This window comes from Budorcas taxicolor, chromosome 4 (assembly GCF_023091745.1).
Source record: "Budorcas taxicolor isolate Tak-1 chromosome 4, Takin1.1, whole genome shotgun sequence".
NCBI classification, from domain to species: Eukaryota; Metazoa; Chordata; class Mammalia; order Artiodactyla; family Bovidae; genus Budorcas; species Budorcas taxicolor.
In genome coordinates this window covers 45,073,031-45,098,759 of record NC_068913.1, presented here as the reverse complement: position 1 = coordinate 45,098,759, position 25,729 = coordinate 45,073,031, and the positions used below count along the sequence as shown (strand labels likewise).

The 25,729-nt window shown below is 40.0% G+C and overlaps 1 protein-coding gene across 1 annotated transcript in view; it reads right to left on the bottom strand.

Moving 5' to 3' along the window:
• The window catches only part of MAGI2 (membrane associated guanylate kinase, WW and PDZ domain containing 2), a 1,481,671-nt gene that overhangs the window by 134,568 nt on the left and 1,321,374 nt on the right, over positions 1 to 25,729 (bottom strand). Inside the window, exons 17-18 of the mRNA XM_052638336.1 lie at positions 7,026 to 7,211; positions 4,993 to 5,167 (exon numbers count right to left, since the gene is read on the bottom strand). Of these exons, the coding sequence (XP_052494296.1) occupies positions 4,993 to 5,167; positions 7,026 to 7,211 (361 nt within the window). The remainder of the gene's footprint in view (positions 1 to 4,992; positions 5,168 to 7,025; positions 7,212 to 25,729) is intronic.

The following is a 25,729-nucleotide window of genomic DNA, read 5'->3' as shown; positions in this document are numbered from 1 at the left end:
AGGTTAGTTTAACCTGTTAGCTTGAAGAATTTTGAGTATCTTACAGAGGTTAAGGGAGTGAAAGTAAAGTATAATCACTAACTACAAATCAGGCAGAAAGTCACTGTTCAGTTCAGTTGCTCAGTCATGTCCGACTCTTTGCAAAAGAGGCCAAAACTAGTTTTTTAGTTCTGTTTTGTAGATCCAACTTGCTCTAAAATGAGGAGTTTCCAGGTCCCAAAAGGGCTGAAGAAGTCAATGCCTACCGTTATGGGATCATTAATAAGATAAAGCAAAAAAATTATTACCATGTGTAGAGGCTACTGAACTCTATAGTTCACTGCCAATTGCCAGAACAGTGTTCTACATAATGAGCTACTTTGGGATATAGGTTGATTAAAAAATACATTCTGTATAATAATAATTTTATCTAGAGTTAATATGGAGGATCTGAGAAAATGTTTAGCAACAAGGAAAAACTCAAATATCTCAGGAAAATGGGTTCAAAACCAGCAGAATTTTTACCTCTCACCATCTAAGACTAGATGAGTTCTGGTTTTATTTGTTTTTAACTGACTTATGGTCTGATGAGTACTAAACATTTTAAAGAATGACTCCCCTGAACAACTGCCATTAGTGTAATCTAAGATTTGTTGAGGACACACTGACAGGAAATGGCAATAGATGTGTTTTTATTTGGGGCTTGGAAGGGGTTTAGCAATGCAGTTATTTTAACGAAGGCTTAAGTAGTTCCCATTAGTTGCTTAACTAACAGAAGTGACACTCTGCTTTTGCAAGATGCATGATTCAAGCTTCGCTTTATACTTCAGCAAGCTGTCCATTCACCTACTGAGAGTGTGCATGCTGAGAACATAATTATTTAAAAGACGCTTTGCAAAAGACACTTAACTATGCAAATACATGAATTAAACAAAAGGAATTAGACGGTGACATTCGTTGGCAGTGTCGATTCCTTTCTAGAAATCGTTTGCTTGATGGTTTAGGTGTCACGTTGTTTTAAGCCATAGCACAGTCACTTTATTTTCATTATCTCTGTGGTGCTGGTATGAAATATCCATTATGAGCTTCCTTTCCAACCAGATGTGTCATGAAGTACAGCAAAAGAGGGTGAAATGTTAAGCGTCTCCCCAGAGCCTAGAAATAGGGACAGTTAGAACTTGTAACAGCTGCCATCCAAGCCTGCGTCTCAGCATTCAAATTTCATTCGACAATGCCATGTGTCAGGATTTTACGTTGAACAACACACTGAAGAATTCTCTAATAAGAAAAATACACAAATTTTTATGAGTATTGCTAACTTTTAAGTGAATGATATACTAGTTAGGGCAAAAGTTATTACTCTGAATTTGTGAAACAGTTTAAGGAAAATTTAGGATTATTATTATTTTTCAAAGTCTCTTAAGAGTTCCCTTACTTCAGTTCAGTTCAGTCGCTCAGTCATGTCTGAGTCTTTGCGACACCATGGACTGCAACATGCCAGGCTTCCCTGTCCATCACCAGCTCCTGGAGCTTACTCAAACTCATGTCCATCGAGTCTGTGATGCCATTCAACCATCTCATCCTCTGTCATCACCTTCTCCTCCTGCCTTCAATCTTTCCCAGCATCAGGGTCTTTTCCAATGAGTCAGTTCTTCACATCAGGTGGCTGAAGTATTGGAGTTTCAGCTTTAGCATCAGTCCTTCCAATGAATATTCAGGACTGATTTCCTTTTAGGATGGACTGGTTGGATCTCCTTGCAGTCCAAGGGACTCTCAAGAGTCTTCTCCAACACCACAGTTCAAAAGCATCAATTCTTTGGCACTCAGCTTTCTTTATAGTCCAATTCTCACATCCATACATGACCACTGGAAAAACCATAGCTTTGACTAGATAGACCTTCATTGGCAAGTAATGTCTCTGCTTTTTAATATGCTGTCTAGGTTGGTCATAGCTTTTCTTCCAAGGAGCAAGTGTCTTTTAATTTCATGGCTGCAGTCACCATCTGCAGTGATTTTGGAGCACAAAAAAATAAATTCTGTCACTGTTTCCATTGTTTCCCCATCTATTTGCCATAAAATGGTGGGACCAGATGCCATGATCTTAGCTTTCTGAATGTTGAGTTTAAGTCAACTTTTTCACTCTCCTCTTTCACTTTCATCAAGAGGTTCTTTAGTTCTTCTTCACTTTCTGCCATAATGGTGGTGCCATCTGCATATCTGAGGTTATTGATATTTCTTTTACTGATGGTAGTTCCCTTACTTATGAAAGGATAACCCTTGTAGGTTGTATACTAGTATAACTCTTTGTAGCTAGTAATTACATTATTAAAGAGACTTTAGAGATGATAAAACCAGATTGCTAATGGTAAATTCTAGGAGAATTTTATGGTATAAGTTCCAGAATCAAAAAATGCTGCTCATGTGGTAGGGGATATTATGGTGGGATTTTGCCTCACGTGGGCCTTTCAAGAATTGCTTCCAGCCTTCAGCAATGAGTGAACAAAGTCTCTGAAAGAAGTCAATTTCAAATGCTTTCCACTGACCTTGATATTTAAGACATGTAAATAATGATTGCTTTTGCTGGGAAGGTGAACTCTGCTATTTATACTTAGTTTTTGAATATATTACACAAGGGGTCTTTGTTGTTTTCAAAAAATGCTTCTCCTTGAACAATGTTTTGCTTATGTTCATATCAAAATTATTTTGTTTCCTGAGCACACACTAAAAGGATGTTAAGAGAGAAGTGAATAGAGGTGTGCAGAATGTCAGGAGAAAGCCAATTCAAGAGTAAATAAGACAGGGTAAAATATTCACTTCTTCTAACTCATATAAGAAAATTTGCAAGCAGATTGTCATTTTATTTTATCTCACTTCAACATGGAAACTGGCTCAATTTGACATGTAGGTGGGCACTTGTACAAATGAACTAATAGGAAATTCATACTGTGCTTGGCATACAAGTTGCCTTGCAGACATCTGTAGCCTGATCTAGAAAAAGGCAGTTTCTCTCTGATACCATGAACATCTTGAAATGAAGCTAGAAAAATGGTTCTGTAAGATTTTAGAATTATTTCATTCATTTGGAAAAGATCTGGCTAATAGCAATCAAAAAGTTAAGCCAGGAAACATGAGTCTCAGGAAAAGGGCCCTAGAATTGGAATGGGCACGTTCCAGACATTTAATATTACTGAAGCAAAAACAGCTAAGAATCCTGGGTATATCTGTTAGTAATCTATAAAACAAATTGGATCAATCTGTTAATCCCAGAGTTAGGAAATATTTTATCCTGAAGTCAGGCAAAAAACAAACAAACAAAACATCGAAAGGCTGCTGTTTCTGTGACAGGGGCTGAGTCCCTGTTGTAACTAGTAGCTGATGGGGACAGGGCAGTGGCCTCTCTCCAGTGCCATTCTCCCGCTGAACTATTACACTCCAGCGATGAGATTACCCACCCCCAGGCCAGAAGCAAGAGCCTGATTCCAGCAAAGTCTAATCCACAAAGGGAAGATGGAATTGTGTCTGGGAAGCTAATTGACAGAGGCAGAGCCAAGAAGCAGCAGCGTCTGAAGCCGGCTCAGGAACTGCAGGAGCACTTGGATCCCTCCTCCCAAGTCTAAAATGAATCCCGGGGAAAGTCAGTGTGATCTGTCCAAAGCATACACGGTGAAAGCAAGCACACTGGGGGCTTATTCCCGAGGCAGCCAGGACATACTCCTCTTATCGACGCTCGGATTCTTGCGTCTGTATCATTTACTCTCTGGGGCTTAGTCTTTGTTCTTCTCTGGACTATATTAAAACCATAAACAGCAGAGGACACCAGACATTGACTTCTCTAAGAAAGGAAATGGGAGAAATCAGAATAGGACTGGGCTTCATGGAAAGAACACTTGTGGCACAGGGAAATATTTGCTTTGCAACATTCTGAGTGATAAACCTAGAGAGTTCTGGGACTCAAAAACTGGGTCTCACTTCATCTTCACTAACAGGGGAGGCAGGAGATGGGTAGCAGATGTTCAGAAAACATTAGAATCACAAAAAGGACCAGTGAGGGTTTTGTTTTCAGAGATATTCCTGTGGGTTGTTCTATTTTTCTCCTTTGAAAGGGTGAAAACAACATGGGAATATGTCCTTATCTCTTTCTTTAATGGCTCCACCTAGTTCAGGCTCCGTGTTACACACAAGTCTCAATAGAAGACAGCATTGATTTTCTATGGCATCCTTTTATTCTGGAAGTTCATAGCACCTGATCACATTTGTTCATGATGTGAGACGGAAGGATCTCATTAGACTGTGGATAGGTGGACATAAGGTAAAATGCAGTGAAAACACTAACTTATATTCATGCTCACAAATTCTTCAGCATTTCCCCCTCCATGCTACCGTTATTCTCTGGGCCATCAGTGACTTGGTGGACATGGTGGCCACATCTAACCATATTCATCTTGATCAGCCTCCAGTCTGCTCTCTAAGGGGCCAACTGAGAGATAGTCTTGCCTTTTAAAGCTAATCCAAGGATGTCAGTCCTAAGCTTAAAATCCTGCAAAAACCTCTTCGCTACACTTAAGATAAAGATCAGAATCTATAACATGACTATAGGACCCTTTAGGGTGGGTCCCCCCAACCCATGCGCCTGCTTCCTCACCCCCTACACTGGCCTAATTTCCTCCCTCATGCTTGCATGCTCCCTCCTGCCAAAGGGCCTTACTATATGCCACTGAATACTGTGTATATATTACTCTCTTTAATGCGCTCTTCAGCTAGTTAACCCCTTACTTATCTGCAATCATGCACTGTTTACTCAGCAAAGCTTCTCTTATTGTGAAGGACAAACACCTACATTTGCTAACGAAACTATGTTTATAACATATACAGAATCTCGAAATCATGCAAAGGTGCACGTGGTAATTTTTACTTTTTGAAAATCTCTCTCCTGCCTGCATTCTGTCCTGTCCCAAACTCTCTCCTTATACTTCTCTCACTATTCAGAATTAGAAAAAACAGAGGAAACTTTACCTATTTTCATGTCCTTGAGGCTGAAGTGGCTGAGGCGGAGCTGGCTGGGCAATAGGACTGTTGGGGGTGGCCGGGCTGGGCTGGGCCAGAGGACTCTGTTGGGCCAGGGGGCTGTGCTGCTGGGCCATGGGGCTCTGCTTCTCTGAGCTGGGTGCTGAAGCAGGGCTGTTGAGTTCTGCAGTAGGAAACCAAAGAGGCAAAGGAAGTCAGGTTGGCATTTGATAAAGGGCAAGAGGTGGCCAGAGATGGTTCCTCTGCCTGCTCACATGACTCAAGGCTATGGTTCTTCTAGTTTCTGTTAGGCTTTAAGATAACAGCTTAAACTTAGCAAGTTCTAATACTCTCCTATAATTAGTATTCTTTCATAAATGATAAGGCTGCTGAACAAGGTTATGAACAAGAATCTCTCATCTTTTGTCAGAAGAAAAGATTACAATAAAAAATATTAAAAGTACGAAAAATAATTCAAAGGACTCTAAAACATATTCTACTTGTTCTAGTATTACTTGCTGAAGCAAAGCATTTTAGCCATTACATTTTGGTTGTAATGAGAAGTCCTACCAGTATCCTAAAGTTTGGATAAGGAATTAACCACAAGAAAACAAAACACTTCTCACAATCCTTTCTTCAGTTCCTTGTTAGTCTTATTTCCTAATAACCCTCTCTGTACTCCATGGTTCTCCAGAAAGAACATTCGACAGAGGAAAGTTAATAAGTTGTTCTTTGTTAAAACTGCTTCTTGGTCTTTCTTGTTATAGCATCAAATTTTTATCTGAAATTATCTCTCTGTGTTGGACTAAGAGCAGTAGAGACATATTTCATACAGGAAAAGGGGGAAGCAAATCAGGTTTTTGCAACCAATTTTGCTTGAAGTTGACTTCTACTGAATATTTTATACATAATGTTGTCTGCATATAACAGGTTAAAATGGTTATTTTTTCCCCTGGGTGACAAAAAAGTGATATATTAATGTTCCCTTATAAACCACTTTCCTTTTTCTTTGCTCCCACCCTACATTTAAAAATTTATTTTCCACCTGTATCAGCCTTGGCACTATGGACACTTGGAGCCAGATGATTCCAGGCTGTGGTGGGCTGTCGTGTGCTCTGCAGGATGAGTATGGAGAAGCATTCTTGTCCTTTCCCCACTGGAGAGAAGTAGCCTCCCCACCCCAGACATGACAACCAATAAGGTCTCCAGGCATCTCCAAATGCCCCCTGGTGGGACAAGATCATCTCTGCTGAGGACAGCTGTTTTATATTTAGAGTCAGGCAGCTACCTGATGCCTGCTTGTTAGATAGTCCCAGATGAAATCAGGAGATGGAGAAACCAGAGGGGTCCAAGGTGACTGAGCCCATCCCTCTGCATGTGGGACACTGTGGTCCAGTCACCTGTGAGCTCCGAAGACTGAATCCTCAAGTATCAGCACTGAGTTAGCAGCCTCAAACTAGTAATGAACCCACTGTGTCTGGAAATAGTGAATTGGTGGTGAATTTATGCTCAGAATTTCGTTGCTCTTTACGTCATGGCTGTAGGTTGTGAGGCTTACGACACCTCAAGCCTCAGGGGGGCGTCCTTGTACAGAGAATTTCAAAAGGCTAGGTGGGAATTTAAAATTCTTATCAGATGCAACATTTTCTAAAGGAGCTCTCTTTATACCACAAAACTTCCTAAAGCTTTTCAAAATCAATCTGACTTTGAAGAATCCTCCAGAGCTCAAGTGTTAACATGAAATTTTTTTTTTCCTTCAGATTTGTAACTCTATCATCTCTGTTGAATGGGTTCTGGCTTAATACAACCATAAAAACAATACTCCAGGGACCAAAGGGAATGACTGAATAACCCGGTGCCTTGGGATTCACACTAGTTATCTATAATACCATATAGCTTGATCTTGGAATCACTGGTAATGAGTAAATAGGATATGGGTTGCCTCAGAGTGTTACTTTTTGCAAAATTGGGTAACAACTTTGGACATTCTGATATCCCTGACCGCAGCCAGGTGAGCTCCGGGACCCCGGTCAGGCGCTCACCCTCCTGAGGAATGATGCGAAGGGTGACACTAAGGCCCGCATCCTTGATGAGCTTCACGATGTCTGCATGAGGCATGTTGATGATAGACTGGCCGTTCACCGCCAAGATCCGGTCTCCCACTTTTAGCTTGGCGCAGCGATCTGCGGGACTCCCATCAATGATGCGTCCGATTTTATGTGGCACAGCTACAAAAACATCCCAAACAGAAACAGGTATCAGGGCCACTACCAGTGCAAGTTCTGCCGTTGCGTGCCTGCCGCATAGGAAACAATGTGATGTCAGAATTCTGCCTTTTGTCAGTCTCTCGAGACTACAGTCTTTTCTACCAAATGCAGCCCTGGCCACATTGCTGAGATCAGAGTTTCTACAGTCAAGGAAAAATTCAGTGACGGGCCAGTTCCAAACACATCAACCAGAGATTCTCAAACTTTGAGGCAAATTATAATCACCCCAGGATAAAAAATACAGCTCTTTGAGTCTCATCCTAGACCTTGGAATCAGAATGTTTAGGAAGAAGGGGAGGATAATGGATTTTTCAGAAGCTCCTCAAGAGATTCCAATACATGCAAAAAATTCAGAACCAGGGATGTAGAATACAGTACCCAAAGAGCTCACAGTCTAGAGACAAAAATACAGTTTAGAAAAACACAATAAACCTGGGAACTTATATCTCAGTTCAGTTCGGTTCAGTCGCTCAGTCATGTCCGACTCCTTGTGACCCCATGAATCACAGCACGCCAGGTCTCCCTGTCCATCACCAACTCCAGGAGTTCATTCAAACTCATGTCCATCTAGTCGGTGATACCATCCAGCCATCTCATCCTCTATCGTCCCCTTCTCCTCCTGCCCCCAATCCGTCCCAGCATCAGGGTCTTTTCCAATGAGTCAACTCTTCAGGTGGCCAAAGTATTGGAGTTTCAGCTTCAGCATCAGTCCTTCCAATGAACACCCAGGACTGATCTCCTTTAGGATGGACTGGTTGGGTCCCCTTGAATTTGGAAAACTCAGCAGTGGCCACGGGACTGGAAAAGGTCAGTTTTCATTCCAATCCCACAGAAAGGCAATGCCAAAGAATGCTCAAACTACCGCACAATTGCACTCATCTCACATGCTAGTAAAGTAATGCTCAAAATTCTCCAAGCCAGGCTTCAGCAATACGTGAACCATGAACTTCCAGATGTTCAAGCTGGTTTTAGAAAAGGCAGAGGAACCAGAGATCAAATTGCCAACATCTGCTGGACCATGGAAAAAGCAAGAGAGTTCCAGAAAAACATCTACTTCTGCTTTTTTGACTATGCCAAAGCCTTTGACTGTGTGGATAACAATAAACTGGAAAATTCTGAAAGAGATGGGAATACCAGACCACCTGACCTGCCTCTTGAGAAACCTATATGCAAGTCAGGAAGCAATAGTTAGAACTGGACATGGAACAACAGACTGGTTCCAAATAGGAAAAGGAGTACGTTAAGGCTGTATATTGTCACCCTGCTTATTTAACTTCTGTGCAGAGAACTTATATCTACCCTCTTCTATTTCACTAAGAGGAGAAAACAGGAAAGGAAAGAAATACTTACTTATACGGGAATTATCCAGCTGATGAAGAAGTTATGACCAACTTCCTACTCAGCTATTAAGGTTAAAGGCTGATACAGTTTTCAACTATTACTTATTCTTTCTGATTCAGTGCAAGTGGTGCTAAGATCTTGTCAATATCTGGTATATAATGTAGTTCATCAAATTTAAAATCCCACTAAGATACACCTTTCTTTTATGAACCACAAGAAAGAAAAATAGAAAAAAAAAAAACCTCTAGCATTGAAACAGTAACTCCATTTGACATAGCATGTTCTCTAATTTTTGAAATGTTAAAATATGAAAAATGTGTATTACAATTAATGGAATATGGTATATATCTCTAAAACAATGACAATTCATTTTGTCATCATTCATTTATATGCATGAGGAGAGCCAGGTTTGTGGGGATATAGATTTTCTAACAGGTTGACTTGTGTTCAATGTCAGTGTCTGAGTTCCTAGAGGTTAACTATTTTGGGGGTCAGATATCAATAGTGCATGGTGTCCTTATGCATTCCCTCAAGGTGCTGACCGTATAGAAACCTGTTTCTTTTCCTTTTTCCCTTCAAGACAGGAGCCCAGCGGGGAAACTGCCTGTCAATGACTTGTTGCACTCCCTGTGGAAGTCGGGGACTGATTTCATCTGCATGAAGAGGCAAAGATACACTTCACCATTCATTATGCCCAGGGATGTCTGTTCCTTAAACTCTCAATCTTGTGTCTGAGACACAGTGAAAGGCAGAACGTCAACTAATGACCACGGTAAGGAAGGACAATCAGAGAGTTAATGAAGCAGTACCTTGATCATATTTCTGTTGTGAAAGGTTATAGGTAGCATATGAAAATACTGGCTGAGCCTGTGTCTCTGAAAGGAAACTCATCATGTTGGAAGCTCAAACACATTTTTATTTACCATAAGCATGGGCGGCTTTAATTAAGAACAACTTACTTACAGCTTACTGATGATCATCTGAGAATCTTAGGACAATATAGTGCTCAAGCAGAAATGTAATGAAAACTCATTTATTTACGAATTGTGTAGCATGATACAGGTATTGCCAGGTGTCTGGCCTTCAATCATAAATAGAGTGAACTTTCATTCCTGTTTTTGCATTCTTTCGTGGTCAAGAGTATCCTGGATCAGTCAATAAATGATAAGATCTCCCTGGTCATACTATGTAATATTGTTATCTATCCTGATCTTTAAACAACTATATGACCTTTCTGACTTTCTGTATTTCAAAAGTAAAATTAGGATAATAATACAGTTGAACTCACAGGATGGTTCTGATAATTAAATGAGTTATCATACATAAAATGACTAAAACAGTCCTTGGCATTAAGAATTGCTCTGTAAGTATTAACTCTTCATTCATTCTTTCTATTACTGTTATTTTAAAGTGACATCACTATTGATATGTATGTGCTTGGGTACTGGCACCAGCTGAAATTCTGTCTGCATGGGGCAAACCTGTAACACAGCTAAAACAGAAAGAATACTGCTTATTACAGAGCAGTATCAGGGGAAAACAGCTTCATTTGGGAAAGAGAGGTATGTTTCATGGAAAATAGAGACACTAGCTGAGGTCAAGAGTCCTGTTCCCTTTTCCGAGGTTTCACAAAAAAAGGTGTTGCAACAATCTCTATAGGAAAACACTAACTTACAAGTAAGAGTTAATTATCCAAAGGAAAATGAGCATAATACAGATCTCTTCTGTATATGATGCATTATCTGCACTGAACCACTCACACACACATACACACACTTACAACTATGTTAAAATAAATATAACTTTATCTTCAATAAATTATGAGCTACCTGACAGTGCTATCATTGCATGTTTACAGCGTAGGAAACTGGGGCATTAAACAGTCTGCGTCTGCCCAAGGTCGCATAGGCTAACCGGGGTTTAGAATTCCAGACTGTCAGATGCCACAGCCTGTGTCCTTAACAGAGCCCAACACTGCCTCTCTCACCTTCCCCAACTCCTCCCTACACGAGTGCTCCCTGAGCACCCGGTGCTTTCATTTGGTGAGTGCAGGCTGCCCCTAAGGAGAGAGTCGTAAATGCTTCACCACTGGCCCTGATCCAGAGGAAGGTGAAAGGCAGGAGGTTTGCTTGAAGCGGTTTCTTTGCGGCAGCTCTTTTGAAAGGCAAGAAAGGAGGAGAAAGGAAGGGGGAGAAGAGAGCACCAGGGAGAGGAGAAAATAGGAAAATTGGACAGCTCCTCAGATCCCATTCAGCAAGGACTTCACATTGCAGTGTCATTCCTTTGAGGCAATTTCTCTGGGTATTAGAAACAGTTACATTTGAAATGAAATTAAAAAATACATTTCAAAACACATACAAATGATATTTAGATGATTTGCTGTTTTGAATTATTCATGCCTCTGCTCCCCACCATTACTGTGCATCACTTAGAATTTACTGGGCATAAAACTCCAAATATTTCAAAATAAGATTTCACATACACACACACAGGCATACTATGCTGCTATTTATTAATTTCCAGGCACTGTATTAGGCACTTATTTTAACTTCTTACAGCTTTAATGTGAAACAGCTGTAAAAATTTAATAATCATGCTTATTTAACTGTTGAGAAAACAACAATAAAAAATGTCAAAGCCTATGACTTGGAAACTTGGGGTCACTCCCTTCTTTTTTAAATATGTGACAAAGTGAAAGTGGAAGTCACTCAGTCGGGTCTGAATTCTCCAGGCCAGAATACTGGAGTGGGTAGCCTTTCCCTTCTCCAGGGGATCTCCCCAACCCAGGGATCGAATCCAGGTCTCCTGCCTTGTGGGTGGATTCTTTACCAGCTGAGCCACAAGGGGCTGAAAGCAATTTGAATTATGAGAAGTGAAGGACTGCCTGGTGAAACTTAGCTTAGGAAACCATGCTTGAGATTTTAAGATGAAAGTTTCATTCTAAATATGTGTATGGTGATAATTCTTTCAAGCTCATTTTCACTTTATTAGGGCAGGTAGCATAAAAACTAAAAACCAAGATAAAAGAATGAAAACTAAATTCTACGACAATGTCCTGGAATGATGGAATGGCTTACATAATATCTGAATGAGTACACAATGCAGAAATGGATGCCCCATCACTGAAGTGCCTGGCTTATTTGAATGGCTTTATTCAAATAATTTGCTATTGGCATTTACTGTCATAAAACCAGTACCTGAAACTCTTGGCAGGTGCAGACAGCCTCACTTCCCTTTACCAGCATTTCCCCTCCATACATAAGGACATCAACTGCTACTGTACAACAAGGGGTATGCTCAGAGGAGGCTCCCTCTGGAAACAAGATGCAGCTCCACTCACTCAGTTATGAGGTCTACAGAGCTTGTGACTTAAGTACTTTTTGTGCATAGTTAATGAGATTACAGAGCATGGAAGAGGCCCTGACCTTGATTTCTATTATTGGGATGAATGGTAGTCATTAATTCTCTGAGAATTGATGATTAAGGTAACTGCTGAAGTGCAGTCCATTTAGATGGCATGCCTTGCAGACATCAGCTGTCAGGCAGCAACATAAATCAAATCTTTGGATCAGGCCTCTTGACACAGTGTTCTTAAGATACACAGATATTTGGGAAAAGCTGCAATATGTCACGAGGCTTTGGGCATACTGACATTGGAAGGGAGACAACATATTACTAGTCGGAAATTTTCCTTTAATTGCAAATCACATAAATTATGGAAAAAAGAAACCCATCTTTTTCTTCTTTATTCATTTTTGGGTAAAACACTACTGTGCACTTACACGGCAATATGTTTCATATTTTCCTGTAGATGAAGTGATGCTTTTGGCAATGCTCACCACGGCAAACTTGTGTTAGTAAGAATGTTCAGACAGAATCAGTTGGACCAGATGGTCTCTAAGTTAGCTCTAAAGGTCTGGATTCTTTGGGTGTCTAGCCATAACCACTACAGGAAGCCATGATCCTCCCTTCTGGGTGTGGGTTTCTCTTCTGGGACCTACTATGGTCTATCCAGACACCTTCAGTCAATGGACAACCAATGAGCGCTTGTGTTCTCCCTTGGGTCAGTTCCCATCAGAAGGCGGGAGGACTTTTCTTGCTCTGGTGGTGTGTATTTTCGGAATCTTTTGGTGATGGATTAGTCATGGAATTTTTAGCTGCGTCATCCTACTGAAGGGAGTAGTGGATCTTCCTCCCACCTTTTCCCCCAATATTTCCTTGTTGTTTTATATGTATCTCATTTCAGAAAAGGAAGAGCCTGTGACTCATGTTTGCATTTAATTATTTCCTTGTTAACAGACCCCATGAAGTAGAGTTGTATATTGAGGAAAGCATTAGGTGGGGAAAGTGAATTCTGCATCATTCATGTCAAACTTACAAGGGAGAAGTTTCTGAAATGAAAGTGACAAAAATAAATACTTCAAAGGCAATCAACAGTATCAATTCTCATTAGCTCACAATTCCACTAATTTATGAAGGTTAAGCAATATATCATTAGCTTAAAGAGGCGACAGAAGTTAGTCTGGGTTTAGAATCTATGACCTGACATGAAAAGAATTTTTTTTAACTAGATGATTCCAGTTGGTTTTCTTAAAATCACCTGTGAAAATTATCTATTGCCTAGTTTTAAAATTGTGGGTCAGGGTAGGAAAATCAGTAATTCTGTCATTAACACATTCCTGCACAGTATCTTCTGAGTAACAGGCAAAATGCTATGTACAGTGGGGAAGACAATAATAAAATAAATGCATGGCATTTGCCCTCAGAAATCTTCCAGTACAGTTGCATAGACCAGGGATAATCATACCAAATATTTAAAACAAAACACAAGTGGAAAATCTGTGGTGCAAGTAACATACAAGAGTAGAAAGGTGGGATGGATTATTGAGTCCAGGTGTGGACTTACAGAGTGATAAGGAAAAGGAAGCCACTCTCGGGAAGGGAGAGCACATGGCCCCTAGGCTAAGTGGCAGCTCCCTTAGTGAAAAACGCATGATAGTAAAGGGGGTGCCATCATATCTATGAAGGGAGATGCACAGAGAGGATGCTTTGTGGATGGGGTCCCTCCAACCAACATTATGCTTCCATGCTTCCCTGAGAGCCCAAATATGATGCCTTTGCCCAGCTTCTCCAGATATACAGAACAGAAGAGTAACTGTCACAGGATATTTCTAATATATGATGATGGATTCTGATTTCTGGGGGGGGGGGGTGGGGGCCTTCGGAAACCTAAGCCTAGTGCTAATCTTGCTCATTTCCCACCTCTCTCCTTCCTAGAAGTCCCGAATGAGAATATTCTATGGTGACAAGCCCATTCAGCTAGATTCTCTCCCTTCCTGCAGTGGGACACAACGTCCTTCAAAAGAGGTTTTCTAGGTTGTCAGGGGGTGAAGATATGGGGAAAACATGTGTTTGGTATTTTTTTTTTTAATTGTGGTAAAATTAAGAAAAAAAACAGACTGCATGACTTGTTTTTCTCTAGAAGTCTGTAAAATTCAGATTTCCAAAAATGAAAACGTCTTCTCTGAATTTCATAGCCAAATAATGTGCAATCCAAAACCGAGCAGCTGGTGTTTTAAGGACTGCAGATTCCAAACGTGCACTTTCCCCTCTCCAGCTCCCATGAGTCATTCTCTTGTGGCTGAACAGTTTAGTTACCCTGCAGTAGGTAACAAGCAAGATAGTCAGATTAGAGAATGGAAAGAGGAGGGCCCTACCACTGGCATTTTGGGAAGCTAGCTGAACTCTTGTTTCAAGGGGCAGAAAGACCACCTAAAAAGTTAACCACATGGTTGAAGAGGAGTAGACCCTCATAAACCATACCTTACATGTATGCTATTATTTTCCTGACAGTGAACTGGTAATCAAAAGAAAACTCATTGCATTAGGAAATGCAATTAGCTATTACTTGAGCATCCCATCCTGGAACATGAGGTTGAGTTAGCAACCTCATCTTGTTTGGAAAGATTTGGTGAACTTGTAGGCACAGGCCTAGCTTCATGCATATGTGACCTATGCACAGATTTCTACACTCAAAAGGGTCTTGTGTTTGGTTCAGTGGTGCACTTTCAACATCCTCATCTTCCTAATAATTTCTAAATAAGGACATCATGTTTTCATTTTCCACTGAAAATGAACATGGGTGCTGAAAATTATGTAATTGATCAAATCCGCCATGAATATACAATGGAGGTCACAAATAGATTCAATGGATTAGATCTAGTAAACGGAGTGCCTGAAGAACTATGGGCACAAGTCCATAATCTTGTTCAGGAGGCAGCAAACAAAACCATCCCCAAGGAAAAGAAATGCAAGAAGGCAAAATGGTTGTCTGAGGAGGCTTTACAAATAGCCGAGGAAAGAAGAAAAGCAAAAAGCAAGGGAGAAAGGGAAAGGTATACCAAATGAAATCCACAGTTCCAGACAATAGCAAAGAGGCCTTCTTCAATGAACAAACAAATAGAGGAAAACAACAGGAAGGTAAGACTAGAGATCTCTTCAAGAAATCTCTAGACTTCTTGAAGATCTCTTCAAGAAAACTAGAGTTATCAAAGGAATATTTCATTCAAAGATGGGCACAATAAAGGACAGAAATAGTAAAGACCTAACAGAAGCTGACGAGATCCAGAAGAGATGGAAAGAACACACAGAAGAACTGTACAAAAAAGATCTTCTTAATGACCTTGATAACCATGATGGTGCAGTCTGTCACTCAGAGCCAGACATTTTGGAGTGTGAAGTCAACTGAGCCTTGAGTGAAAGTGAAAGTGAAGTCGCTCAATCGTGTCCGACTCTTTGCTACCCCGTGGACTGTAGCCCACCAGGCTCCTCTGTCCATGGGATTTTCCAGGCAAGAATACTGGAGTGGGTTTCCATTTCCTTCTCCAGGGGATCTTCCCAACCCAAGGATTGAACCCAGGTCTCCCGCATTGCAGGCAGATGCTTTAACTTCTGAGCTACCAGGGAAGGCCAACTGAGCCTTAAAAAGCTCTATTGCCAATAAAATACTAGTGAAGGTGATGGAATTCCAGCAGTTATTTAAAATCCTAAAAGATGATGTTATTAAAGTGTTGCACTCAATATCTCAGCAAATTTGGAAAACCCAGCAGTGGCCACAAGACTGGAAAAGGTCAATCCTCATCCTAATTCCCAAGAAGCATAGTACTATAGAATGTTCAAAACATTGGACAATTGCACTCATCTTCATCCATGCTAGTAAGGTTATACACAAAATCCTCCAAGCTAGGCTTCAGCATTTTATGAACCAAGAACTTCCAGATGTTCAAGCTGGGTGTAGAAAAGGCAGAGGAACCAGAGATCAAATTGCCACCATTCGTTGGATCATAGAGAAAGCAAGGGAATTCCAGAAAAACATCTGCCTCTGTTCCATTGACTACACTAAAGCCTTTGACTGTGTGGATCATAACAAAATGTGGAAAACTCTTAAAGAGATGGAAAGGGGAATACCAGACCATCTTATCTGAGGAGCAACAGTTAGAACCCTGAATGGAACAACTGAATTGTTCAGGATTGAGAAAGGAGTACAACAAGGCTGTTTATTGTCACCCTGTTTATTTAACATATACACAGAGCACATCATGAGAAATGCCAGGCTGGATGAGTAACGAGCTGGACTCAGGATTGCCAGAGAAACATCAACAACCTCAGATATGTGGATGATACCACTTTAATGGCAGAAAGAGAAGAGGAACTAAAGAGCCTCTTGATGAGGGTGAAGGAGGAGAGTGAAAAAGCTGGCTTAAAACTCAGTATTAAAAAAAAACTAAGATAATGGCATCCAGTCCCATTACTCATGGCAAATAGAAGTGGAAAAGGAGGAAGCAGTAACAGATTTCCTCTTCTTGGGTTCTCAAATCACTGCAGACGGTGACTGCAGCCATGAAATTAAAAGACAATTCTTTCATGGCAGGAAAGATATGACAAACCTAGATGCTGTGTTGAAAAGCAAAGATATCACTTTGCTGACAAAGGTCCATATAGTCAAGGTTATGGTCTTACCAGTAGTCATGTACAGATGTGAGAACTGGACAGAAAAGAAGGCAGAGCATTGAAGAATTGATGCTTTTGAAATGTGGTGCTGGAGAAGACTCTTGAGAGTCCCTTGGAAAGCAAAGAGATCGAACTAGTCAATCTTAAAGGAAATCAACCCTGAATATTCATTAGAAGGAGTGATGCTGAAGCTGAAGCTGCAATACTTTGGCCACCTGATGCTAAGAGGTGACTCACTGGAAAAGACCCTGATGCTGGGAGAGACAGAAGACAGAAGGAGAAGGCAACAGAGGATGAGTTGGTTGGATGGCATCACCGATTAAATAGACATGAACTTGGGCAAACTCCAGGAGTTGGTGCCGGACAGGGAAGCCTGCGGTGCTGCGGTCCACGTGGTTGCGAAGAGTTGGACACAATTTGGCTGCTGAACAGTAACAACAACGTGATTATATTCATAGTATATTTTGTCTTTATACCACTAGGTATCATTTCAGTGTTTGCAATGGAAGGTGTAAAAGAGAATATGGTATGTTATCAAGAAAAATTATCACAAAGGATGGTGGAGGAAGGGGCAAAAGCAATTTCTTTCTCCAGTGGTGGCTGCATTTCTCATTCCCATGCACATCATTAGAAGAGATAGTCCAAATAACTGCTGCTATTTATATTCTTAAAGATCTTTGATTCATTATATGTTGATTCAAGAGGCCTAAAAATTACCTTAATTCTCTTATTTCATTAAATATTCCTATAAGTCACTCATTACTGAGCATCCACTAAGCATATATCCTTCTTTCTCTTTCTTTAAATAGACTTTTACTGTTACAGACATTTTAGGGCCTCCCTGGTGGCTCAGACAGTAAACAATCTGCCTTCAATGCAGGAGACCTGGGTTCTCATGGGCAGGGGAGCCTGGTAGGCTACAGTCCATGGGGTTGCAAAGAGTTGGACACGACTAAGTGACTAACACACCACATTTGAAGGAGTTTCTGTATTCTTTGCATACTATTTATATCCCTCATCATCTGACAAAACATCTAGACAGGAGAGTGGCAGGAGCTAAAGAAACTTCAGAATAGTCATGCCCCTCAAATCTGCAGGTGGCCAGAAAGGCATGCATGGGGGTATGTGGAGCTGGAGTGGGAGAAGATGGGGGAACACTTCCACTCTAGATATTACTGTAAAAATACATTTCACTTTATTGTATATCCCAAGAAGTCCTTTTTTTCCCTTGCTAATTGCCAGGCAGCTGGGACATTCTTTTTATTACCTGTTTTGGTCTGAAATTGATATAGAAAATGTGTCCTTCTAAGTCAAATATCAACTCTACTCAACATTTTTTGCATTTCCCTCCAAAAATTCTGAAAAGGATGCATATTTCCATCACTGAGTTAAATCACTGACCCAAGATTTTCCCATTATGGAGTAAAAACTAAAAACAGAGCTACTATATGACCCAGATATCTCACTCCTGGGTATATACCTGAAGAAAACCATAATTTATAAAGAAACATGTACCCCAAAGTTCACTGCAGCACTATTTACAATAGCTAGGACATGGAAGCAACTGAACTATCGAGAGAAATGGATAAACAAGATGTGTTACATACATACAATGGAATATTACTCAGCCATAAAAGAAACACAGCTGTGTCACTGACAGAGATGTGGATAGACCTAGAGCCTATCATGTAGAATAAGTACGTCAGAAAGAGAAATAATATTGCTTACATCTGGAATCTAAAAAAATGGTACAGATGAACTTACTTGCAAAGCAGAAATAGAGAACAGACGCAGAGAACAAACTTACAGATACCAAGGTGGAGAGGGGTGGTGGGATGAATCGGGAGATTGGGATTGATACATATACACTACTATGTATAAAAGAGATGACTGATGAGAACCTACTGTATAGCTCAGGTAACTCCACTCAGTTCTCTGTGGTGACCTAAATGGGAAGGGAGTCTAAAAAAGAGGGGACATACGTATATGTATAACTGATTCATTTTGCTATATAGCAGAAACTAACACATTTTATATTTCAATAAAAATTTAAAAAGTTAAAGTTTGAATTTATTTTGTCAAAAGCAAACAAACAAACAAACAAACCCCAGGTGAATTCCTTTTGCTCTCCAAGGTGGAATACACAGTCAGAAAATCCTGAGTCTTTTTTTAATACACTCTTTCCTTTTGCTAAACCCCATCCTATAGTATCTTCCTTTAGAAACTATACATGGGAGAAAGTAATGGTTCAGTATTTAATGTTTGAAAACTTCTTCAGCTTTACTTTCTCATTTGAAATGGAATTCTGGCTTTGAATTCTAGGTTGTATGAAATTTGAGGCTGAAAAATTCCCTTTTCCTTAGAAATTTGCTGACATTGCTCTACTGTCTTCTAACATCCAGTGTTGCTACTAAGATGTCTGAACTCCTTAGGATTTTTTTCCCCTTGTATATAACCTACATATTTTTCTGTTTCCTTTCAGAAATGTTTATGATTGTCCTTGTACATTTTGTGTTCTAAAGTTTTGCAGTGATGCATTTTGGTTCATTTCAGTATGGAGACATTTCTTTTAGTGTGGCTTTAGGGAACTTTTATTATAATATATCTTTGATAACTTCCATTCTGTTTCTCGGCTCTCTCTTTGTGAAACTCTTAATAGTTAGATACTGACTTCCTAGATTGATCTGTTAATTTTATCATCTCTTTCATACTGTTTCTTTTTGTCCTACTGCCTATGAGATTTCCTTTACTCTAACTTTCAATCCTTCTGCTGAATATTTTACTTTAGTTAAGATATTTCCAATTCCTAAGAATTCTTTCTTTTTTTAAAATTTATTTATTTTATTTTTTTTAATTTTTATTTTTACTTTATTTTACTTTGCAATACTGTATTGGTTTTGCCATACATTGACATGAATCCACCACGGGTGTTTTTTTTTAAAAGCATTCTATACAGTCCATGGGGTCGCTAAGAGTCAGACACGACTGAGCGACTTCACTGTCACTTTTCACTTTCCTGCATTGGAGAAGGAAATGGCAACCCACTCCAGTGTTCTTGCCTGGAGAATCCCAGGGATGGGGGAGCCTGGTGGGCTGCCGTCTATGGGGTTGCACAGAGTTGGACACGACTGAAGCGACTTAGCAGCAGCAGCATACTTATTTTATGATGGTAATATTCTCTATGTATGTAAGTGAGTGATCTTTGAAGTTTGCTATTGTTCCATTTTTTCTTTTATTCTTTCATTAATTTGCTTGCTTTTCTGTTTTAAAAATACAAATTTCATGTCTGGTGGCCATGGTTGTTGTTTTCTATTCTTCCCAAAGGTTTCAAAGTTCTGAGCTGGTCTGAGTTTCTAAAAGAAAATGGGCAGATCAGTGCTATTCATTTCTCTTTTTGGTTTCCTTTGTCTTACAAAATGAGTTGCCATATTTTTGTCTTTAAAGTACCTCCCCCATTCATAGCCATCCCTTTCTTCTTTATTTACCACCATTTTATTGGTGTCTAAGAAATGGGAAAAGATAAATATTAATGACATCATTAATTAGAAATTGAAAATATCTTCTGTAAATCTTATTTTTTGCAATCAATATGTTGGTGTACTAGCTAAAGATTTGGAATCTATTTGGGAGAAGAATATCAATATTTTATGGACCCAAACTTTAAAAGTCCTGCTGTTTCCTGTAGCCCTGACAGATAAAATATAAAAGATAACTGATTTATTTTCAAGAGTTCAGAACATGTCATAAAATTACATTTCATCGACCCCAGGTATTGTGTTAAAAATGTTCAATGAAACCACACTTTCTTTCCTCTCTCTGTCTCGACTGCCTTTGAGAATTCACACCCATCAGTGTACTTTGCTTTCAGTAATTTCTCAGCAGGCCCAATAGAAATGGTTGATAGTTACAAGCAGGTGTTGCTGACAAGTCATGTTTCTCATCTTTACAGGGGCAGTGTATTCTATCTCTGCCATCTCTGTTTTCCTTTTATAGCTTCTGAAATTGTGTTTTGTAAAAAGTCACTTGGCTATCTTCACACAGTTTCCCTGTTACAATAGGTAAATGTCAAAAGCAATCAGGTGCAATATCAGCTTTTCATTGTATTCCCGTAAGCCCTCAGGTAGATAATAACTTCTTGCAATATTTTCTTAATGTAAACGGAAACAGATACTAACCCAGGCAAATGATCCCTCCTGAGCCAGCTGTCCTTTTCAATATGTTATCCAGAAGATTACATGAATATTTATTGGCTGCTTAGTTTCTCACGGAAGCCAAAGTTTCACCACCAAGGTAGATCATGTTTTAACTTGAAATAATGCAATTTCGCATGGCTGGATAAAACATGAATAGACCCTCAAGCAAAGGGTTCAAGAGCTAGAAGACCTTGATCACATATTAATTTGAAAACAACTTTCAGTGTGACCTCTGAATGGCCAAATAAATCATGTCAGTTTCCTTATTTGAAATGTGGGACCATTACTGCATATAATTTTTCTTTCTTATCCTTCTTTCTTATCCAACTATTACACATTTTAACTTCATTTGAATTTCAGCTTATATGTATTTTACCTAATCCTTTGTACTTTAGAGTATAGCAATTATATGTATTTTCATTTTTACTAAGCAGACATACATCTTCATAATAACTTCACTTGAGATCATCATCATAGGATGATTTTTATTACTCTACCATGATAAATGATTGAGAAGTAAAAAAAACAAAGGCTGAAGAACCTCAAAATGTGTTCCCTTGTTCAAAGTGAAATACCAATTACAGTCTACAGGGAAGAGACCAAAAGTGAAAAAGAAGGTATAAGGATGGCAAAAGTGTGCATGAAAAGATCCTCGATATGTTTAGTTTTAGAGAAGAAATGTAACTTGAAAGCACTACACACCTATTGGAAAAGCTAAAAAAAAAAAAAAAAAAATCAATGAAGCCTGGAAACAGCAAGTACTGGCAAGGATGTAGCTCACCTGGAGCCCTCATCCAGGGAAGTACAAAATAGAGCAGTCAGTTCCACCCCTGGATATTTACCCAAGTAAAACAAAAACCTATTTTCACACAAAACCTATATGAAAAGGTACATAGTTGCTTTATTCATAATCATCCAAAACAAGAAACAACCAGAATATCTTTCAACTGGGAATGGATAAGCAGGCTGTGGTACATTCACACAAAGGAATACTATTCAGCAACTTAAAAGGATCTGATATTGACACATGAAACAATCTGAATGTATCTAAAATGCATTCTGCTAAGTGGCTATATACTGAGTAATTCCAGTTACAGGGGAAAAGGCAAAGTTACAGAACAGAAAACAAATCCGTGGCTGCCTGGGCTGGGAGTGGGTGGAGGGCTTGACTTCCTTGGTTAAGGAAGTGGTTGCAGTTACAAAAACAGACACAGAATTTGTCAAAATTCACAGGCGATAGACTAAAAAGGGTACAATTTACTATCTATAATTAAACCTTAAAAATGAGAGAAAAGTAAAAAAATCAGGGAGTGATAAAGAAAGGGTTTTGGGTGGAAATAAACAGAGAGTAGTTAAAAGAAGTACTGTCGAATGAGCAGGAGAAAGGAGGTGGGAAGAGGACAGTAGAGGAGGAGGAAATGCTGCCTAGTGTGCATTTGAAAGGTGAACAGGACTCTTCCAGGTGGGCAAGAGAGGGGAGAGCATCACAGTCCCAGGTGATATGACTCGCAAAGGCACAGATCTGTGAGTCTGCAGTGTGGGTACAGGGTTGCCACCAGCATAAACAGTTGAGCCTCAGGAAGAAGGTGAGAGGGGATAGATCATGGCAGGCCTTAGTGGTTGTGGCCACGGGTTTGGAATTTATTTGAAGACCAAATGAGAAGTCACTAATGATGTAGGAGAGACATGATATCATCAGACTTGTTGTTTTAGAAGGAGCACCAGAGCGGACGTATGAAGGTTAGACTAAGGGTAGGAGGGTGGGAAGAAGGCTGGAGGCAGGGAGGACACAAAGGCCACTGCAATGCTCAGAGCTGTGCAGCCCAACATGGTAGCTACTTGCCACAAATGGCCATTTCGATTAATTGAAAGACAATTAAAAATCTAATTCCTCAGCCACGGTAGCCTCATTTCCAGTGCTCCATAACCACACGAGCATGGCTAGTGGTTACAGTATTGTTTAGTGCAGGACAGAACACTGGCATCACTGCAGAAAGGTCTACTGCAAAGTGCTCATCCAGAGCCTCTTCCAAGCCTTGGCAGTGGCAGTAGGGAGGTCCTGATGTATTCAAGGTATTTTATTTGGAAAACATGTTTAGGTGATAGCTTGCATTAGTGTCTCAAGTATGGAAGATGCAGTTGTGTATCGACTCAGCTGGGATATGAACTTAGGTACTAGGAGGCCTGCTTTAAAGCTTGTGAGTATATACACTGATTGGAGCTGAAAGTATACCTGTTAGCCTTCTCTTAACCACTAAGCCCCAGGAGGCATCACTATCAGTGACTAACTTTACACTAGCAACTGGATGTTTGTGTCCTCTCCAAATTCATATGTTGAAACCTAATCCCCAAAGTGACAATTATTTGGAGGTGGGGCCCTGGGAGGTGATTAGGTCATGAGATTGAGGCCCTCATGAATGGGATTAGTGCCCTTATGAAAGGAGCCACCCAGAGCTCCCTTATCGCTTTCACCATGTGAGGGGCAGTGAGAAGACACTGTCTATGAAGCCAGCTCTCACCAGTCTCTGAAGCTGTCAGTGCCAGGATCGTGGACTTCCCAGCCTCCAGAACTGTGAGGAATACATTTCTATAAACTGGTGTTTACAAGCTACCAGTGTGTGGCATTCTATTATAGAAGTCTGCACAGGCTAAGACACTTGGCAAACAATACAATAAAGGTTTCACTGTATTTAAATACAAATTTAAATTTAAATACAGGAATTTAAACTATGTTTCATCTTGCTGTTCATCTAGCAAGCCTAAAACACATTTGAATGAAGACTTCTAAGTGGAAATATTCTTCTACCTCATGTTGTTTCAACTGTTCTCTGTCAGAACACCCTTTAAACTATGTGCTCTTGTTTACTGGGAGACCCTCCTCTATGATGAGTCCATAAAAACATATCTATATTGTGAACAGTCTCTGAACAGAAGGTTTCGGGCACCTCAGCCTTGAGAAAGCAGATGGGTTCATCAGGTGCCCAACATCTGGACATGTTTGTGGAGCAAACTGTTGCCTGGCTTAGAGAAAGAGGATCTGGAAGAGATCAGACTGGGAAATGAATATGCCAGTAGCAGGCCCCACTATTTAGTTAATTTTCTTTGGCACAGTGTACACATTTGGAATGCCTAGTGATCATCAACCCAGAGGAGGCTGACTGATTAATCTTTAGGAATAATTCTAACCAAAGACTGCCAATGGTTTGCTTGGGAAAAAATCCAGCATAAATGTCAAAATTATTGGTGGTCAAGTGAACAAACACAGAGAACTCTTACCAGGATTTGGTATGGCAGGGAGGATTTGGATATAGGCACTCTCTGAGTCCTTGGTGAAAGCAGGGGCACAAAGAGAAATACTATTTATCCCAGCCCAAGTGGGAAAATATTCCCTAATGACACTCTTTCAACATAGCTAGAAAATGGGGATTAAATAACAGTACTGTGTTCACTTAACAACATGCTTTTAAAATAGTCATCTTTGTGGAATCAGCTTTTTTTTAATGTGGTTGATTGTTGGGAAAAAAGAGGAAAAACAAAATCACAGAGAATTTAATCCAACATGAGGCCCTGAATGGATTATAAAGAAAATATGCCTTTTGCAAAAGTGAACTGTAGGCTCAGAATTTATTTGAACCTCATGGGCATCTTCTGCTGGTAGAGGCAGCTCCCGTACACCTAGTCTGGGCTCTTTTCACAGCTGTGATCTCCCTGTACCATCCAGCGAATAACAAGGACCTGCAGGACATAAGCCCAGAGGAAACAGTAGCTAAGAAGACATCCACCTTCTGCTGCTGCCTGGAGAGTCTTTGAACATAATGATAAAACCCTCCTGAAAAATAATTCCTAGTGGGGAAAAATTATAATTTATGAGCTCCATTCAGATAAGAAAAATGGTCAAGAATTAAAAAAAAATGCAATGTGAGCACTCACAGATTTTTTTTGATAGGCTGCATTGTTCCTCTTCTTGAAAATAAATAAGAATGATGCTGTATCTCTCTGGGTTTATTATTATTATTTTACAGTTTGCTGCTGCTAAGCTGCTAAGTCACTTCAGTCTGATCTTTAAATTCATTAGTGCTAAGAAAATAAAATGCTTACACTTGTTTTTACATTTTAGTCAATACATGTGTGGATGTTTGGATATCAGAGGACTTAGAGTTTGATGCAAAATCTTTTCTTGTTTTTGTTGTTTGCCAGTCTGTTTACTGTTAAGACCTCGGCAGCTGAGTTTTAATTTGGGAACAAAACTAGTCATGTGCAGGACTGAAAAAAAAGTTGAATTTAATCAATAGGTTCTAGTCATCTGGTTTTAGTTGGGTATGATCCTATGAAGAACTAATGTGATTCAGAGGTCATTCACTTGGAACAGATAGGGGTTACTTTGTTAACGAGGACTGTGAAGTGAATAAATAATTTGAAGTCATACTTTTTTCTAAGGATTTTGGGCTGCCATCCAAACCTTCCTGCTTAGGATGGTATCATTGCCACTGAGATGGTGTTCATACAGATAGATGGCCATTCCAGGAACAGTCAGTGCCAGGACGAGGGGCATCAGGGAGCACACTGAAACCTGCAGTCTGGCCCTTCAGAGTACAAGGGTTTGGTGACCCAGATACTCATGATTAGGTCTTCCTGGGGCACTTTCCTGGTTCACCAGGGCCTGATTTCTTAGAGGGCTCTCTCACCTAAGACTTCACTAGGCCCTTAGCTGCTGTGGAATCATTTACTGAGGCTAAGCACAACAGATGGGAAATCTGTATAGAATCTGGGACCACTCTCTTATGGTATAATTTCTCAGGCTGCACAAGGACCAGCTTGCAAACATTTCCTTTCCTGAGTTCTATGCTCATTCTCAGAGATATGTCGTGCTGCCTCTAAGAGACAGAACAGCTAGGTTTAGGTATATAGAGAGTTGGAAACATTCACACTTTGATG